We start from the raw sequence: 18663 nt of genomic DNA, 5'->3' as shown, positions 1-18663 counted from the left end.
AATCCCAAGCTTCCTCTCTCCCACTCTCCCACCTTTGATTTGCAAATATTTCTGAAAGCCGTTTGGCTGAAAAGATCTAATTTTTCTTTAACAGGATACATTTCTGCCTCGCCCATCTTAGTGGGCCTTGTACGCACCCTGTCAATAATGTGCTCATTTACTGTATAGCATGCCAGCCAGCCCATGACTCCCCACACAGTGTGTATGGGAAAATGTCAGCATTGAGAACATGTCTGTCTTAGATTCTAAGTTCAACATGCCACGGACTGTGTTTTTAACCTCTTTTCATCCACCCACAGCTCAATTGGTTAATATGCCAATTTCTTCATTATGTGGGAATTTCAATTTTAAAGGTCAGAGGGAGTGCATCTATTGCGATGAGGTCCTGGTTGCCTGATTAGAGCCAGTGATCAACATTTCCTGAAGGTCAAATTCATTAACATGACATAAAACAAAGTATCAAATAACCCAGATTGAGATTGTCACTGAGAGTTTTTTTATGACAACCAGCTGGCAAACAAATAATATTGAAGTGACATTGTTTTGACTGTATAAATATCTCAACAGGCTTCTTGGGGTGGCTCAGCTTTGATGTCAAGGAAGCACCGCAAGCTTTTGCATGGCATCCACAGGTAAATGTCGTTTTCCAGTTTGTAGCCAACTCTTATTTAGGCAAAGGAATCCCTTCAGATTTTGCCCATCCAAATCTCTTAAACCACTTAGACAAGAAATCCTGTAGAACCCAGCTGTGTTTGAGTACTGAATGTGGAATGTGGATGCTGCTAGTGAGAGTATTCTTTCTGCCGACAGAAACTAACTGAGCCCCTCCCTACTCTGTCCCTTTCTCTGTTTAACATGACAGGGCTGACTCTGTGGCCTGGAACCCACACAAGATGCTGATGTCTGGCATCCAGTGCTGTGCTCTCCTTGTGAAAGACAAATCTGTGAGTTTTCCTCATAGGATCTTTGGGCATTGAGGCGTTAAATCACCATGCTTGCAGAGGGCTCCATTTTTGCTTATCCCTTGGTGACCTGGGCCAGCTGTAGATGAGGGTCTTTGAAAAGAAACGATAAAAAGGCCCAGATAAAAGATCTAGTGTTTCTGCTCAGGTAATTTTGTGGATTTGATTTAGGTATTATATAATCTCATTAGTTACAGCAAAATGGTCTCTCTCATCCTGATTTAGACTATATTTTAAAACTCAGTTTTAAACATTGCCAAGATTTTTTTCTCCTTGGTTAAGTCTGGGATTTAAGTTATCTTGAAACTTCTGCTCACTGCAAAAGTGGAACAGATGTGTGTCATACGTTAAATTGAATGTTTAATATGCTTAGCAAGGGCTTAACAACCCGTTTATTTGGGAAGATATTAGCACAGGGCTGATCATCGAATGCTGATTTATTAGGTTATTGCTTGCCTCAAGTGGTTGGTTCTTAGCTTCTTTTGCAGCTCTGGGGAGAGCTGGACACTAGTCTGGACTACTGTGAGGCAAGTGGGAAAGAGTTGTTGAGATTCCTCTGGGCAAGCGGTAAAAACTCTGTTTTTCATGGTTAAATAAGGATCCTTGTGGGAAGTGGCCCAGGCTGGGAAGTGCTGCTTCATTCTTAGAAATACCTCCTCGGGATCTGTGTTTAGCATGTGGGTGATCCTTCTCAGGCATCTGTTCACATTTTTTCTTAGGGGACTCCCTTTGTCAGTGCTAAAGTCATTTTCTGTTTTTAAAGAATTTATTTCAAATGAAAACCGTATTTAAATCTTGATACCTCATCTTGCAGGTGTAGATATTCACAACTCTTTTTTCAAACAATTTTTTGTGATATTTGTTAATGCCCTGTGTGTTTTGACATGACCAAATAGAATGTCCATCAGAAATTAGGAGCAGAGTTGCATCTGTAGAAATAAACACTCTCAACTATATTGTATATTAATAAATTTTTAAAAAACCCAAAAACTTTGGCTTTAAAAAATAAAAATAAAAATAAATATTAAACTTAATTCTACCCATCAAAAAACAAAAAAAAAAAAAGAAAGAAAGAAAGAAACACTCTCAAAAATATGAATCTGTTCCTTAATGTTTTATTAAGTTGGCTATAGTGGAATGTGTTCAATACCATTTAACTTTTTTAAAGTTTTTAAATTGTGGGGTGACCGTATTAATAACCGAAAGATAGTTTAAGATTACTGTATCATTTGTGAACTAAAAAACATTATCAATTTTCCCACAGTTATATATTTAGGACATGACAGAGATAGGAGTAAACCCAAGTTTTCTTTTGGTCTCTATGTAGGAACAAACATGCATCTATCATTCATCCTTTATTTGCCAGGTATCTTACATTTTCTTTCTCCCTAATCATCCCATCTGAATGACAAACTTATCTGTGTGTTGCTCTCAGGAGTGGAAAATTTAGACCAAAAATTTCATGACTCCTCTGTTAAATAACTTCCTAGCTTTTATACACTTTTTCTTGTTGAATGATATTTGAGTGATTTAGCCAAAAGTTGTTTTACTTTTATGTACTTGAGGCAATTTAAATTTTTCTGGATCGTGTAACTCCTTAACTGGGGTTAAAATTTTATTTTTTCGAAGAATTCATTCCTGAATCTCAAGGACAACAATAATACCTGTATCTACTCACACGGAAGGAATTAAGAGGTTAGGAGAATTGCATTCACTTTTGAAAGAATTGAGCACTTCTAAAATATTGCCTTTTTAAAAAAATAAAAAGACGTTTTTCAATTTGAATGGAATAGAACACTGAACCATGAGAAACGAGATACGACAATCAGTTTAACAAGTTTTGTGTTGACAGTTTTCTGTCTCTTTTGTACCTGTTTTCTGCCTCTATTGTTTTCTTTCATAATCATTCATTCATTCCTTCAACCAGCACTAACTGATCTCTGTAGGCCAGGCACTGTGCTTATAATTGAACATAAGGCAGACGTATTTCCCATAGACAAAGAGTCTATAATCTCACAGAGGAGACAATGAACAAAATGTACATATTTAATTCTTTAATTGCTATTTGACAGGTACACTGAAGGATGTCAGCCTTTGTTGATTGTAAAATCAACAACCATTCCGACCTCCTTCTTAAGAGGAGAAGGAGTATTCACCCAATATTCACCTAAACAGCCTCCCTTGCAGTCACCATATGACCTAGATCTGGCCAAGGTAATATAGGAGAAATGGGATGAGGGCTTTTGAGAAAGATTCTTCTCTTTGATAGAGGTCACATACAAAAGAGGAGAGCATTCTTCCCTCCTTTTCTACCTTGAATGCAGTAGTGTCAGAAATAATGCATGGATCTCTGAAAGCCACTTTGTTGCCATAAGACAATGACCTTAAATTAAAAAGTGAACATGTTGGGTACTGACAGTCAGCTCTGTGCCCCATGAATATATTATAATTAATTTTAAAAAAGTGAACATGCCCAGAAAGGCAGAGGAGGAAGGGGAAAGTCTTGTTCTTGGATAATAATTTTGCAATGTTGCAGCAACCCTGAAACTTTAGACCTTTTCTGATATAAAGTAATTAAAATTAAGTGTCCTTATCAATATATTGACAAAATAGAATTTATAAAAAGCAATAAATAAATGAAAACGTAAAAAAAAAAAATGAAGTGTCCTTATTTCCCAAACCATCTCTATTGGGTGATCTGTTACTTTCAGCCAAATGCATCTGTTTGATAAAGAGAAGAGTATATAGTATTTTGAGAATATGTAGCAGAGAGACCTGAGATATTCTCAGGAATAGGATATACACAGTCTCTAAGAAAGGAAGGTCCTTTTTTTATTTTAGAAACTGAATGAAGTCTACTGTAGCTGAAGCACAGAGAATTATGTGAAGACTGACATGAAATGATTAAGCAGTGGGTAGATCATGCAGGATCTTAGAGACCATTCTAGTGATTTTAGACTTGAACTTCAAAACAGTGGAAGAACTTTAAAACCAGGGAGTAATCTGAAAGATTTTCATTTAAATGAAAATTTATATTTCAAAACAATGAATTGGATGGGAGCAAGAATGAATACAGGACTAAGAAAAGTCTTGCAGCATCTAAGAGATAGTTGATGAGAAAGGAGATGGAAAAATATGGCGAAATTCAAGAGATATGTTTTAGCTGTGAAGTGGACAGGACTGAATTATCAATTATATATGGGATATGAGGGAGAAGCAGGTGTTTTGGTTGACTCCCTGATTAATGATACAGCAACTGAGTGAATGATCCTATTTAGGAAGATGGAGATCACTGGAAGACAGATTTGAGAGTGAAATATCTTTATTTTAGTGCTGAACATATTACATTTGATATTCTTATGATGTATTTGAGTGAGAATGTCACAAAGTCCATTGTCATATGGATCCGAATCTAGAAAAAGTGGTCTGGTCTGGAAAAGTCTATTAAGGAATTGTTGACATATAAATGATGTCTGAGAATTGTATGCCTAGTTTGGAATATGAAGAGAAGAGGAGCTAGAACTTAGACCTGAAGAACTTCAGAGTCTAAAGATTGGATAGAGCGGGAGGAACTTTCCATGAAGGCTGAGTCAGAATGGCCGGTGAGGTAGTAGGAAGACCAAGAAAGAGTGATGCCAACAAAATCAGAGAAGAGCGTAGGAGAGAAAAAGTATTATTTTTTTCTCACCCATCGCAAGGTTCATGGCTGACACTCCAGTAACAAAAGACAGATTAACAAGAGAAAACATAACAAATTTACTTAGCAAAAGTGTTATGTGATATGGGAGCCTTCACAGATGAAGACCCAAAAGACACAGGAAAAACTGTGTGCTTTTATGGACAACAGTGCAGAAGTGTGATTGGAGGACAAAAGGACATGATCATCTAACAGTAATAAAGTGGGGGGAACTCAGAAAGGCCTGTTTGCTCAGATTCTTGTTGGCCTCTGGGTATAGGGCAGGACTCCTCTGGAATAAGGATCTTATGACCTACTTACAAGGGAGGTAGATCAGAAAAAGTTGTATGACCTGCTCCAGGGGAGAAAGGTGGGAGAAGACCACAGTGACCTCCAAGGTGCCATATTTTGGGGCAGCATGTTTTGAGCCCCAACAAGTGCTATGTGAATGGCTTTCACCATTCATGTCACAGCTTAAACATCACCTTCTCAAGAAAGAGTTCCCAGCATCTTCCCATTATTCTTTTTAGACTCTCCCTCCTTTAAAGTACTGTTGCTATTTGTAATTATGATTTCTCATGTAATATCTTTCCGCCCACCTAGAATGTAAGCTGCATAAAGAGAGGGACCATGTCATTATATTCACCACTGTATCTACAGTGCCTAGCAAGTATTCATTGAAAAAGGAATAAAAATTAAAATTCATTGAAAAATTTAATGATTGATTAAACACATTAAAAATCCTTAGAAAGGAGAAAATATTTGCAAAATATACATCTGACAAAGGATCAATATCCAGAATATACAAGGAACTCAAACAACTTTAAAGCAAAAAACCAAATAACCCAATTAAAAAATGCACAAAGGAGCTAAATAGGCATTTCTCAAAGGAAGATATATGAATGGCCAACAGACACATGAAAAAATGTTCAATATCACTCAGCATTTGGGAAGTGCAAATCAAAATCACTTTGAGATTCCATCTCACTCCAGTTAGGATGGCTATATCCAAAAGACTGAGAATCATAAATGCTGACAAGGTTGCAGAGAAAAAGGAACTCTCATACACTGTTGGTGGGACTGCAAAATGGTGTGGCCTTTATGGAAAATGGTATGGAGGTTCCTCAATTACAGATAGATCTACCATACGACCCAGCTATTCCACTGCTGGGAATATACCCAGAGGAATGGAAATCATCATGCCAAAGGGATACCTGTACTCCCATGTTTATTACAGCAGTATTAACAATAGCCAGGAGTTGGAACCAGCCCAGATGTCCATCATCAAATGAGTGGGATAAGGAAACTGTGGTATATCTATGCAATGGAATAATACTCTGCTATAAAAAGAATGAAATACTACCATTCACAACAATGTGGATGGACTTAGAGAAAATTATAATAAGTGAAACAAGTCAGGCACAGAAAGAGAAATACCACATGTTCTCACTTATTTGTGGGAGCTAAAAATAAATAAATAAATAAACAAACAAATAAAGAGTAGGTGGGAGGAAGAAGACACAACAACCACAACAATTCCTTGAACTTGTTAAAACAAGTGAACAGATATGATGTATTGTGGGGAGAGAGGATGGGGAAAGAGGAACAGGTAAAGGAACATGAAAATCAACTACAATGTATATACAGAAGTTAAAATTTTTAAAAAAATCCTTAGAAATGGCTGCCTTCATGTCAACAATAACTGGAAGTTTTCCATTTTTTCCTCACCCCAAATTATTCTTTTTGAGATCTCTGAGATACAATGATTAAAATCATAGTCGATGAGTTCTGGTACTTAGGTCGTAACGCAGGCTTGAGTATACCTTCAGCAGTAACTGATGAATAGTGATTTTAATTTGGACTTACTTCTCCAGTTGATGTAAGGGGATAACTCTAGTTAAAAAAAAAAAAAAAGAAAGAAAGAAAATTACTTAGTGAATATACTGCTTTTAAGGAAAAACTAATTCCCTAATTTGTACCCCAAAGCCCTGATATTCACAATGCTGTTTTCCTGATTGACTAGCTGGTAGTGTTTGCATTTTTAATTTCCTGTGTTAGTAAAGAAGACTGCTTCAGAAACAAAGCATACCTGTTGCTCTCGAAGTTGTAGTATCACCAATCCTCTTTGCATTGTAGGGATAAAAAGAAATCAGGGATTTAAAACAAATCTGTGATTATAAATAGGTTGACTTCAGATGTAAATACTGGATCTACGTGACTGTTTTGGATCAAAGACAGTTTTGACAGTTTGATCTAAAATAAAAGGCATATTCTAAGAATCAGTTGCATGAATGGAGAAAAATCTCAATATCGGCTTTCTGATTTGCAGTGTTTATTAGAAGGACTTTTTAGTTTTAAAAAACCCAACAGATAGATGAGAACATGCAATGTGCTAATCAGATGGCTTGTTGAATATAGATAATTCCTTTCCATATCTACCTACCATTATCATTGGATTAACTCACAAAGCCTTCCTGCTGAACCTAGCAGCTACAGAGAATTCAAGTGATGTATTTCCTTTCTTTCCTTTTTCTTTTTCAGAAAGACTAAATTGACACTATGGATTTTTAAAAATCATGTCTATTTTTATTTTTTTATTTTAGAAGTAATTCATGTTTATCATAGATGAATCAGAAAATTCAGATAAAGGGAAAGATGAAGAAAAAGGGATATGGAATATTAATACCTGAAGATGCCCTTTATATATTTCCCTATGTGTATGTATACATTTAAATATATACATATGCACCATACCTAATCTACAAAATTTGCAGCATATTTCACATGCATTTTCAGTTTAACAGAATTGTGAACATTGTTTCACATCAATGTGCATACTATACAATTTATTTTTTTGTAGCTGGTTGGTACAGGGATCCGAACCCTTGACCTTGGTGTTATAATGCATTCTATACAATTTTGAGTAGCTACATAGTATTCTATCATTTCAATATACTGTAGTTAACTTCACCAACTAGATGGTTTTCATGTTTAGCTATTACAAACTTGGTTGCCATCTTTGAGGCTAAATCTTTGTGCATATCCTTTAGTTTTCCTTTAGGATATATCCCCACAAGTGAAAGAACCATGGTTAGCTTTGATGACGCTTTTTTTTATACTTGTTTCCTAATTTTCTTTCAAAAAATTGTTTACGTTCTCACTTGCAGACTGTGAGAGTGTGTGTGTGTGTGTGTGCATACATGTGCTTTAAGCTTTGACATCAGAGGGATATTTAGTTTTGTCAATTTGATGGGCAAGACATTTGTATACATGCGGACATAGATGCAAATATTTTCCTTCTAGTTTTATCTATTGACATTTTATACCTCCTTGTTGGGAAAATAGAATAGTTTGGTCAGGGCCCTCCCCTTGGGCCCAGTTAGGTGTGGTTTTAGCACATCCTTTGTAAGCAAATTGTGCGCGCGCGTGCGCGCGTGTGCACATGTGTGTGTGGTTAGTGCGCATGTGCATCAATGTGTCTTTTTAGCTTTGTTGCTATTCTTCTGTTCTTGAGAGAGAGAGGACACAGAGAGAGAGAGAAAAAGGACAGAGAGAGAGAGAGAGAGAGAGACAGAGAGAGACAGAGAGAGAAAGACAGAGAGAGAGAGACAGGGAGAGAGAGAGAAGAGAGGAGTTTTAGTGAAGCAGGCAGGTGGACATCTGCGTCAGGCATCTTCCCGGCACAGCCATGCTTTTCCAAACCTGCGGCTTCCAAGGACCTTTTGGCCAGTTGCCTAGCTCATAGACCTGTGTGAAGGGGTCTGGTGACCCAGCCTGGCCTATGAAGGGTTTGTGACCCAATCTGTGAGTGGGCTTGAGGGGTCTGGGAGCTCCAGACCCAGCCCTAGCTCAACAATCAGCCCAGTTGGCAGGATTACCAGCAGGTAATAGAGCTCGACAACTAGCATGGCCGAGTAGATTTACACTCCTCAAGGATCTTCTTTGGCTTGGGATATTGACATGCAATTCCAGGCTATCTAAGTTTCAAACATGAGGATTTGAAGATAAGCTTGCAATTCTTTCCCTTTCATCATTCTAGATGAGGCTCAGAATGTAGACCCAGTTTTTCTTTAGGTGAAAGAGGAGCAGGAGAAGAGAAGCAGGAAATTCACTGGATACATAGTCACTGAGGATGTGCTATGGGCCACACATTGCGGAGCAAAGCAAAAAGAAAAAGGATATTAATGTCATTTCCTAGTGTGTTCCCCCAGGAGAAGGCAGAGAATTTTTGCTGGAATGCTACACCTGAGAAATGAGTTACGTCTCAGCCCCACTTTCATTTCTATTCTGAATGATAACTGATATTTCAATGACAGCTATTACATACCACTTAAAAAACTGTGTGAGGAAAGAATGAAGGGAGAGGAAATAGATTTTTTTCAGAGAGAAACTAGAATAAACTGTATCTGTCTTTTGTGAGGATTTATTTTTTCAGCTCTCGTTTTTCTTCATAGAGTTCCTCCGGAAGTGCCAGTAGATAGTTTGAAAATACCGAACAATTGGATCATCAAAGAAATTTTTTTCTCTCATGCCAGAGAACACTCATGCTTTCTCTATACATGTACATTATAAATTTCTTTAGAATTACAGCCTGCTAGCTAATGTAGCAGAAAAAGGGGAAGGTAGGTGTTCAAAATTGATTCAGAAAGAGAAACATTTGGTTTGTAGGAGATATATCAATCTCCTGTGCTTGGTGCTGCTAAAATTATTCTGCATATCTGAGTGTTCTTGCTTGAGCTAGGAAAATTCTTCCCAGACCTTTCAGCGAGGTTGAGAATTGCATCAGCTGGCAGAAGTCATCAGATTTATGATTGGGAAATAACCTTTTTCTTTTTGAATTTCTGAGTTTTAAAAATTATAATAAATAGCAGGTCATTTTATTTTCATGAGACTTGGGAAATTTTGTGCATATGCTTGTATATATGGGTGTTTCACATTAAAAACACATGATGTCATCACTAATAATAAACACCTTTATCATTTTTGCTTTCCTTCTCTATGAGATAAAGGAATATAATAATGTTGAGTTTCATGTCTTCAAAATCCATTATGTCTTTCTCCTCCAAACAAACCAATAAAATGATATTTTCGAATTTGTTTATTAGTATTATCATTGCCATTAATGTTAACAAGGAAATTTGTATTTTGTTTTAGATCCATGCTCCATATAACCTAGTCTATTAATTCTATTGCCAGCTGTGGCCCCAAGAGATGTGTTATTACGTAGCTGTGGTTGTTCTACCAGATTTCAGTCATTAGTTACCATCTAGTTATAAATGTGTGCAGGTCAACACAGAGCTTGAGCAGCTACCACCAGGGCCCACTCCATGGTTCTTCGAATCATCTCAGTAGTGGACTGTGAGCTGCTAAGGACAGAATGGGTCGTATTTACCACTATAATTTCACTACTGAGGACAAATTGTGGCATTCAACTAATGCTCAATAGAAAGGTTTCCTGAAGTGGCTGAATTTGTGTCTGTTTCTAATACAGCCAAACGGTTGTGCATTTTAAATTTGTTAACCACAGTGTAAAAGAAGTCTGTTCTTTCTCATGTCTCTTATCTTTCGAGTCTGAAAGAGTGTCCCTTCTGGCCAGAACATAGGAAGCTTTTTTGATGGGGTGTGGAGATGATTGCTTGTTTGATCCATATAGTTTGATACATCTATTACCTCCCCACATCCCATCTCAGCAGGCACTTAAAGAAAAGTTCTTACTCTAGACTGTGCCAGTATTTGGCCTTTTATCTACATGCCTCAGAAACAAGTAATAAATCAGTGACTCAGGCTTTCCTTTTCAGAAACCGTATTGTCTTTCCCCTAGGAAGTTATTTTTGTTTCAGTGTCTAATGATGCTCTTCTTTATTGGATACTGGACAAGCGGAAGAGAAACTTGCTTTTCTAAGGTTCCCTAGGTCCTCTTTTGACCCCTTCTAATGAACAGAATGACATTCACAATCTGCCAGTTTGCTGGCAGTGGCTGTTTGTAATGCTGGATCTGGCACCTTGGCCAACAGTTTCCCAATTTCATCCTTGAGTTCCTTTAAGACACTTGGGAAACTGCCACCTGGTCCTTCTGATTAAGCTACATTTATTTCGCCAGTTTGGCTTAGATGAGTTGGGGTTTTGCCCACTACTGGATTTCATATTTTCTGCCTGTCTAATTCTGGAGAACCCTGAGGGTATGGGAATCTCTCTAATACCCTTCCAGGTAAAGAATTCACTGATCTTGGCAGCCATCCCATTTCACTATGGAGCCCCAACTGTGCTTCTCTGCCAGTCATCACAGAAGACTTCAGATTTGCTAAGAAATAGCCAAAATGGAAAAAAATATAAAATTTCACCTTTGTGTCATTATGTCATCTCTGATTTGATAAAAACCAGCAGTTGAAAAATATCACAGAAAGTAGATTCAATTTTACCAACTGAATTATTTCTATCCTACCTTGTAACAAAACTTATTAGGGCCCCATAATACAGAAAGATTACATAAATTAAAACCTAAGGAAAAAGAGAAACATAGGGTTAAGAGCATAAAAGGAAACCTGGAATGAAGGTAATGGAAAAATGTATGCCATAATTAGCATGCTACCCCTGCCTTAGTGGGTAAGCTAAAATTTGGTTCTAACATTTTTAAAAGTAGAATATTTTAAAAAGCATCTGCCTTTTTCTTTTTCCTTTTATTTTACTATTAACTCATGGCAACAAGGCCTTCTCTTCTATTGAGACTTTCTGGTGTGACACTTGAGACCCTTTTGACTTCTTGGAGTAAATCATTCCATTTATTTTTCTTTGCACAAGTCTAGTTGTCATATTTGTTGTTTTCCAAAAAAAGGTATCTGAAAACATACCTGATACTCTTAATTAGGCTTTCTAGCTTTGCTGTTTCAAGGCCAAAATACTTAAGGGAGTCCATTTTTTTCTCGATTTCTTTTTCCCATGGGGATACAAAGTATCAACACAAGTTCATGTGTTCTAATTTTGTAAATAATTCAGAAGTAGTAAATATAGATTTATTTTATATAGACTGTTAGTAACTGAACTTAAACCCTAATTTGTACAGAAACTGTTAATGGCATATAACAAAGAAATTAATCATGACCTGGGTAGAAAAACAAAAACTCTGTAAAAGAGCAACCTTATCCTTTATGTCGGGATCCCAATGCCCACAGAAGGAATATCAGAAAATAAAAGTAGTGCCCTGGTCTTGAAAATCTCCTGCTTCCAAGATGTGAAGGTACATATAACTCAAGCAGGAAAGTGCATGTGCATGTATCCTCACAGCAAACATACTGCCTTTAGGTCTTTATAATGTGGATGGAAGGTCATAGTTTAGGGAGTTTTGTTATTCTCAAAAAGAACTCAATATATTCTCTGGTAGTTCATTCTGAGGGCTATTTGGGAGTTTGGAAGTTGATGGCCTTTCTTTAAAGTTAAAAATTATTCTGAAATATAAGAAAATATGAAAATATGCATAAGATATAAATGAATAGCTTAATTTATTGTTATAAAACGAATAACCAGGTCATTCCCACACAGATTAAAACAAAGAATATGACCAGAAACCCAGAAATACCCCATGTGCTCCTTCTTGATATTGACTCTCTTGCTTTTTTTTTTTTTAGATTTGCTCTGTAGTTATGTGTACCCAAATAATATAATTTACTTTTGCCTTTTTGAATTTTATATAAATGGAATCATACATTATGCTTTTTTTGTGTTTAGATTTTTTGTTGTTGTTCATGTCTTTAAGTTTCATCAGCATTGTGGCAAAATCTGATGATTATCCATTTTCACTCTATGCTATTTCATATGAATTTATCACACTTTGTCCATTTTATTGTTGACGGGCATGTGGGTTACTACAACTTTTGACTTTTACAAAAATTTGCTATGAACATTTTTGTGTGTGTATCTTTATGGCTTGCCATATCTCTAATGTTCCATCTGGGATAATTTTCCTTCTTCTTGAAGACCATATTTAGGAATTTTTTAGTGCGTCAGATGATAGCAAATTCTGTGGTAGCATTTTCTGTTAGATTCTGCTTCTTTGAAAATGTCTTTATTTCATTTTTGCTGGGGATATAATTCTGTCAGTAATTTTCTCAGTATTTTGATGATACTCTCCCCCCCAACACCTTTTGTTGTTGTTGTTATTGTCATTGCCTTTTGGTTATGTGAACATGTTAGCTATTTAATTGTTCCTTTGATGGTAAAATGACTTTTTTTCCTCTGGCTTCTTTTAAAATTTTCAAGCTTTCTTTAATTTTCTGCTGTATAACCATGATGTCCTAAATATGGATTTTGTTTAGTTTATCTTGCTTTGGCATTATTGGGCTTCTCGAGTCAGTGTATTGATATGTTTAACCAGTTTTGACTACTATCTGTTTAATTATTGCCTCTTGTTTTCTTTTCTCTCTTTTTCTGGCATTCTAATTAAATGTATATTAGACCTTCTCACTATTTAATTTTCCTCTTGTTCTCTATTTTGTATGTTCCATAATTTTGTTATTTCATGCTTCATTGTGGACAGTATCTTCTAACTTGTCTTGAAATTTACTAATTCTCTCTTCAGTTGTGTTTAATCTGCTGCTAAAGCCATCTCTTGAGTTGTTATTTTGTTATTGTCTTTCCAGTTTTATAATTTCTAGTGGATGCTTTTTCACCTACGTAATGTCTCTAGGTTCTTCTTGACATTTTTAAGATTGGATTTTATCTCTCCAAACACTGTAAACATAGATTTACAATCTGTCTCTGTTAACTTCAATAGCTAGATTCCGCCTGGTGCTACTCCTGTTTTTTGTTTGTTTTTGTTTTGTTTTTGTATTTTGTGATATTGTCTAGAGAGGCACCTTATAATTTTTGATGGTTTACCGAATATTTTATTTGAAGATGTACCTTTACAAATAAGTTGAGACCTAAGTTGAAGTTTTCTTTCTTTACGAAGAATTTTATTTTTATGCTTTTAGGATCTGGGGAATTAGCAGTCTGGGACCAATGCTTGAAGTTGTTCTGGATCTCCAGGGTAAAACCTGTACCTCCATTTCAGGGTGGAGACCTCTGGGTCTCAAACAAGAGAAGGGATTGCTTTGCTGGCCTTGATGACACTGAGCACTAAAACTCTGTTTCCTGAAACCCCTGGAATATCTGCTGGTGAGAAGTGATGCTGATACGCCAGGTCTCCACACTTGGTGGCCACATGGCCTCAATTCTTGTTCTCCCACCTCTCATCATTCTGTCTCTTGTCTTGTCTATTCTTCTTGGGGCAGAAAATGTCTTGGGATAAAAACATCTCTAACTTACCTCCTTGTACATCCCAGTAGTTTGTCCCTGTCTTGTGTGTGTCTGCCATGCTTTTCATTAGATACAGTTTTTATGTTTTATTCAGCATTTTTGGTTGTCTTCAGTGGGAGGTTTCCAGTTCATCTAGTTCTTTATTACTAAAATTAATATGTCCTGGGATTTGGATGTTTAATAACAGCTGCTGTTTAGTACTGCCAATGGGGAGAAGCATTTGTTGATTTAATCATCCTTTCATTCAACCTGCAAATATGTAGAGCCAGTCCTACTATGTGTTTGAGGAATAAAACATGATCTCTACCCTAGATGTAGATTGATATTTTGCTTCCATAACCAGCATCTTGCTTTCTTTATCCTCTCCTACCCCTTCTTATGATCAAAGAAACAGAAGCTACTCAGGCACATAGAATCTTAACAATATCTGTTTCTTTAGTGATGGGCACCATTATTATGGGAACAGCTACTTTGGCACCTTTAGTACAACTCAGCAGTGTGCATTGTATGAAAGTCTACATATGTTTCAGAAGCCTTTCTCCTATTGCAAAATTTACAATACCTCCTCCCCCGACCCTGATCCCATCCAGACACCTCTTACAATCATAACTGCTCAGATTATCAGTGACTTTGTCAAAAAGACAAGAAGCTAAACCTACTAATATTAATGCCTTCTTTAATTCGGAGATATTGGTATTTGGAAATCTCATTCAGCCATCTATTCTTTTTTTTTATTGAAACATAATTGATTATATATATTTGTGAGATACAGCATTGAATATCAATACATGTGTATAATATGTAGTGGTCAGATCAGGACAATTAGTATACTCATGTTTACAAAATGTAATCAATCTTTGTGAACCTTAACTATTTTCTTGCTAATCCCCCTCCCCTTTTCCCACCTCTGATAACCTCTAATAATAATTCTGTTCTCTCTTTTTTTTGAAAGTTCAATGTATTATTGTGATTATTTTCTTTATTTCCTTTCTTTGTCCCTCCCTCCTTCCTTCCTTCCTTCTTTTTTTCCCCTTATTTTAACTCCCACTTATGAGTGAGCGCATGTGGTATTTCTCTTTCTGTGCCTGGCTTATTTCACTTAACATAATTTTCTTTAAGTTCATCCATGTTGCTGCGAATGTCAGAATTTCATTCTTTTTTATGGCAGAGTAGTATTCCATTGTCTGTTTTTGTTGCTTATAACAAAATATATGGAACTTGGTATTTTATAAAGAAAAACAAAATTTATTGCTCACAGTTTCTGAAGCTGGGAAGTCCAAAGTCCATCTGATGATAGTGACAGTGACCCAGGGGTCTCATATTGCAAGATGGTGGAAGCAGAGAGAGAGAGAGACTCTCTTCTTTTAAAGCCCTCAGAACCACGCCCCTGACCACCATTTTTAATCCATTCACTTCTGCATGTTCTTACAATCCAATCACCTCTTTAAGGCCCCACCTTTCAATTATTGTAATAGGATTTCCCACCCTCTTAACAGTCACAATGGGGGCTAAGTTTTTAATACATAAACTTGTTGGACACAATTCAAGCTTCAGGGAGTTTGGGGGGATATAATTCAATCCACTACATCCATTGTGTACATATACCACATTTTCCTTAACCAGCTGTCTGATGATGGACATTTAGGTTGTTTCCAACTCTTGGCCATTGTAAATAGAACTGCAGTAAACATGGGAGTACAGGTATCCCTTTGACATGATGATTTCCATTCTTTTGGGTAAATACTCAGCAATCAGATTGCTGGATCATATGGCAGTTCTATCTGTAGTTGTTTGAGGAATATCCATACTGTTTTCCATCAGCCATCTACTCTGGGATTTTGTCAAGTTTTTATGACACACATTAACTATTCACCTATAGGAAAAAGTTTTCAAGTGAAACTAGACTTTTGTAAGAGCAAGTTACCTCAGCAGATGGCCAGATAAGACCCAATATTGCACAAAACCATATCAACTAGAAGAAATGTAAAATAGTCTAAAGTAGAAACACATTTTTTAAAACATAATGAATTTCAGAATTCTAACTGCACAAACTGGAGGAGAAAAGGTAGAGGAATGTTAACAAAGGACCAGAAGAAAAGGTAAAGCAAGGATCTAACCTGATATTCCATTTCTAGAATAACCAATTCATTGATGTTGATTATCTTGCCAAGTCTACTTTGCTGTAATTATTATAGCTTCAGAATATATTTCACCTAGTAGGACAAGTCTTGAATAAGTTTTTTACAAAATGACCTATTCTCATCTGTTTATTCTTCCAAATAATTTTTGGAAAATTTTTTTATGATTAAAACCTTCCAGAGGGATTTTTGCTTAGGGTTATAGTAAATGTATGAATTCACCTGAGAAGATTTCATATCTTTGCAGTATTTCAGGCTTTCATCTAGAAACATAGTATATTCCTTTATTTGTTCAGATCTCTTTTATTTCACACAAATGTTCCTTTTAACTTTTTGTTATGGAAAATTTCAAACATATACAAAAGCAGAGATGAACTCCATGAACCCATCATACACCTTTAATAAGGATCATTTCATGGCCAGTCTAGTTTCATATTTACTTCTTCCTTCTCTTCACTGTATAATTAAAAAAAGGAAAAAGAAACAATCACAGACATGATGTCATTTTATCTGTAAGTATTTCAGTTCCACAGTTTCAGTGTTTTTTATCACAAGGGACCTGCATATGTTTTGTTTGGGTTATTTATAAGTTTTTATATTTGTTAATATCATTATGTACAGGATCTTTTTTTTTTTAACTTTACTAATGCTGGTATAGAAGAAACATTTTAAAGTATTTAGTTATAATTAACTCTTTACTGTCTTATTAATTCTGAGAGATTTAAAGTTATTGTCTTACATTTTCTAAGAATATAATTATATCAGTATAAATTGTAATTTTGTTTTCTTTCTAATATCTAAGCTTCATGTCAGTTACAATTATAATGCACTGAAAGAATTTCCAAAACTATGGTCAGTAGTAATTGTAAATAAAGGTATTTTTGTCTTCTTTGTGATATTATTGAATTGCCTTAAGATATACATTCTTTATAAGTCCTCTTGAAAATTATCTAGGAATGAGTATTGAATTTTACCATATTCCTTTTTATTATCTAATAAGGTGATTCTATCATTATACACTTTGGACAAAGTTAAATACGTGTTTATAGTTTCTTCATTACTGATTAACCTCATTTTATTGCAGTAAACTTTTGTTTTAATGTATTGATGGATTTGTATACTTAGATTTTTGCCTCTATATGTATGATTGATCTACTCTTTGTGTGTACATGTTTTATCTTGGTTGGATTATTTTTTGAGTGCCAGTTTTAAAACATCATCTTTGTTTCAAGATAATTACTATAGCATAGGGATCATCAGTTTTTTAGAAATTCTCAGGAAACTTAATTATAAGACACTTGCTCAGAAATTTGGGGGAATATGATTCTTTGATTGTTCATTTTTCACATTTTTATTGAACTATTAAGAATTTCCTGCTCTCTTTGAGTCAATTTCAATAACATATTTTCTCAAATGTTTAATAAATTTTATTAAGATTTTCAAACATATTAGCATAATATATGCCATTTCCTTACCATTTTTATCGCACATTTTTCTATCCCTGCCTCAAATCTTATTTTTTAAAATATTTTTTCTATTTTTCTGATTTAGTTTGCATATCTTATCATCATCTCTCCATTAGGAATCACTTCTTATATTTAGTTTTCATTTTACTCCCTTATTAAATTTACTTAAATATTATTCATTTTCTTCTGCTTTCTTTATGGTTTTGTTCTGTAAGAATGTTATTTTACATTTGAGGGCAGTTTCAGCTCAGCTTGTTAAGTTTTATTTTGGAGTGTTCTCATTTAAATTATTTTCCCATTAATCTATTACAACAGTGTCGAATTAGTCTTTGAGCAAAGAGTGATTCATAAAAGTGATTTTAATCTCCCAAATGCTTAACTTATGGTATGAAATTCTAGTTTATTTTATTGTAATCAAATAATGCTCATGATCGAGTGACAAATTTTTACCTTTTAAACTCCAAAGTTACTTTTGAAAGGGTATCTTATCCAGAAACCATATTCTATGTGTACCTTCTTTCCCAGGTAGGTAAACAGTCCTCAGATTTGGGGAGGTGAGAAGAGTGAACAGGGAGCAAGTGTTAAATATGAATGTTCAAACCCAGTGGAATCAAGAAAAAATAGAAACTCCTTGTAAGTGTAAGGATATATAGGTTCTTTCCTCTCTTGGCTAAAATTTTAGGTGAGGCTCAGAGAGTTGGGAAACCTCCCTCTCCATCTCTCATGTCAATATGGTAAAGCAGAAACTAAATAGAGATGTCAGGGGGGTATATCTAAGCATGAGTGTGACTGGGATAGTCCCCAGGCTTTCTCCAAGCTCAAGAGGAAGAGGGATCATCCAACAGTGACTGAAAATGAACAAGAAGACACAAAAGAGCCTGGAAATAGGGACAGGAAGCAGGGAGCATGACTGATGTGATCTGACAATCAGAGGCCGTGGCAGGTCTTCAGACATAGCAGGAAGATGAAAAGATCAGCTTGGGATGAGCTAGAGATGGTGCAGGTGGTCAGCACAGGATAGCAGTGACCACACTGAAGAAGCAGGTTTCACTCCCTAGTATAGGGTTGCCAGATTCAGCAAAGAAAAATATAGGATTCCTAGTTAAATCTGAATTTCAGGTAAACAATAT

At 35.7% G+C, this 18663-nt stretch overlaps 1 protein-coding gene across 1 annotated transcript in view; it reads left to right on the top strand.

Annotated features, from left to right (window-relative positions):
• The window catches only part of GADL1 (glutamate decarboxylase like 1), a 143030-nt gene that overhangs the window by 29701 nt on the left and 94666 nt on the right, over nt 1-18663 (top strand). The window contains exons 9-10 of the mRNA XM_063114873.1: nt 568-632; nt 863-944. Of these exons, the coding sequence (XP_062970943.1) occupies nt 568-632; nt 863-944 (147 nt within the window). The remainder of the gene's footprint in view (nt 1-567; nt 633-862; nt 945-18663) is intronic.

The sequence above is a fragment of the Cynocephalus volans genome, chromosome 11 (genome assembly GCF_027409185.1).
Source record: "Cynocephalus volans isolate mCynVol1 chromosome 11, mCynVol1.pri, whole genome shotgun sequence".
NCBI classification, from domain to species: Eukaryota; Metazoa; Chordata; class Mammalia; order Dermoptera; family Cynocephalidae; genus Cynocephalus; species Cynocephalus volans.
The sequence above is the reverse complement of the archived record's forward strand: the minus strand, read 5'-3'. Positions and strand labels throughout refer to the sequence as shown.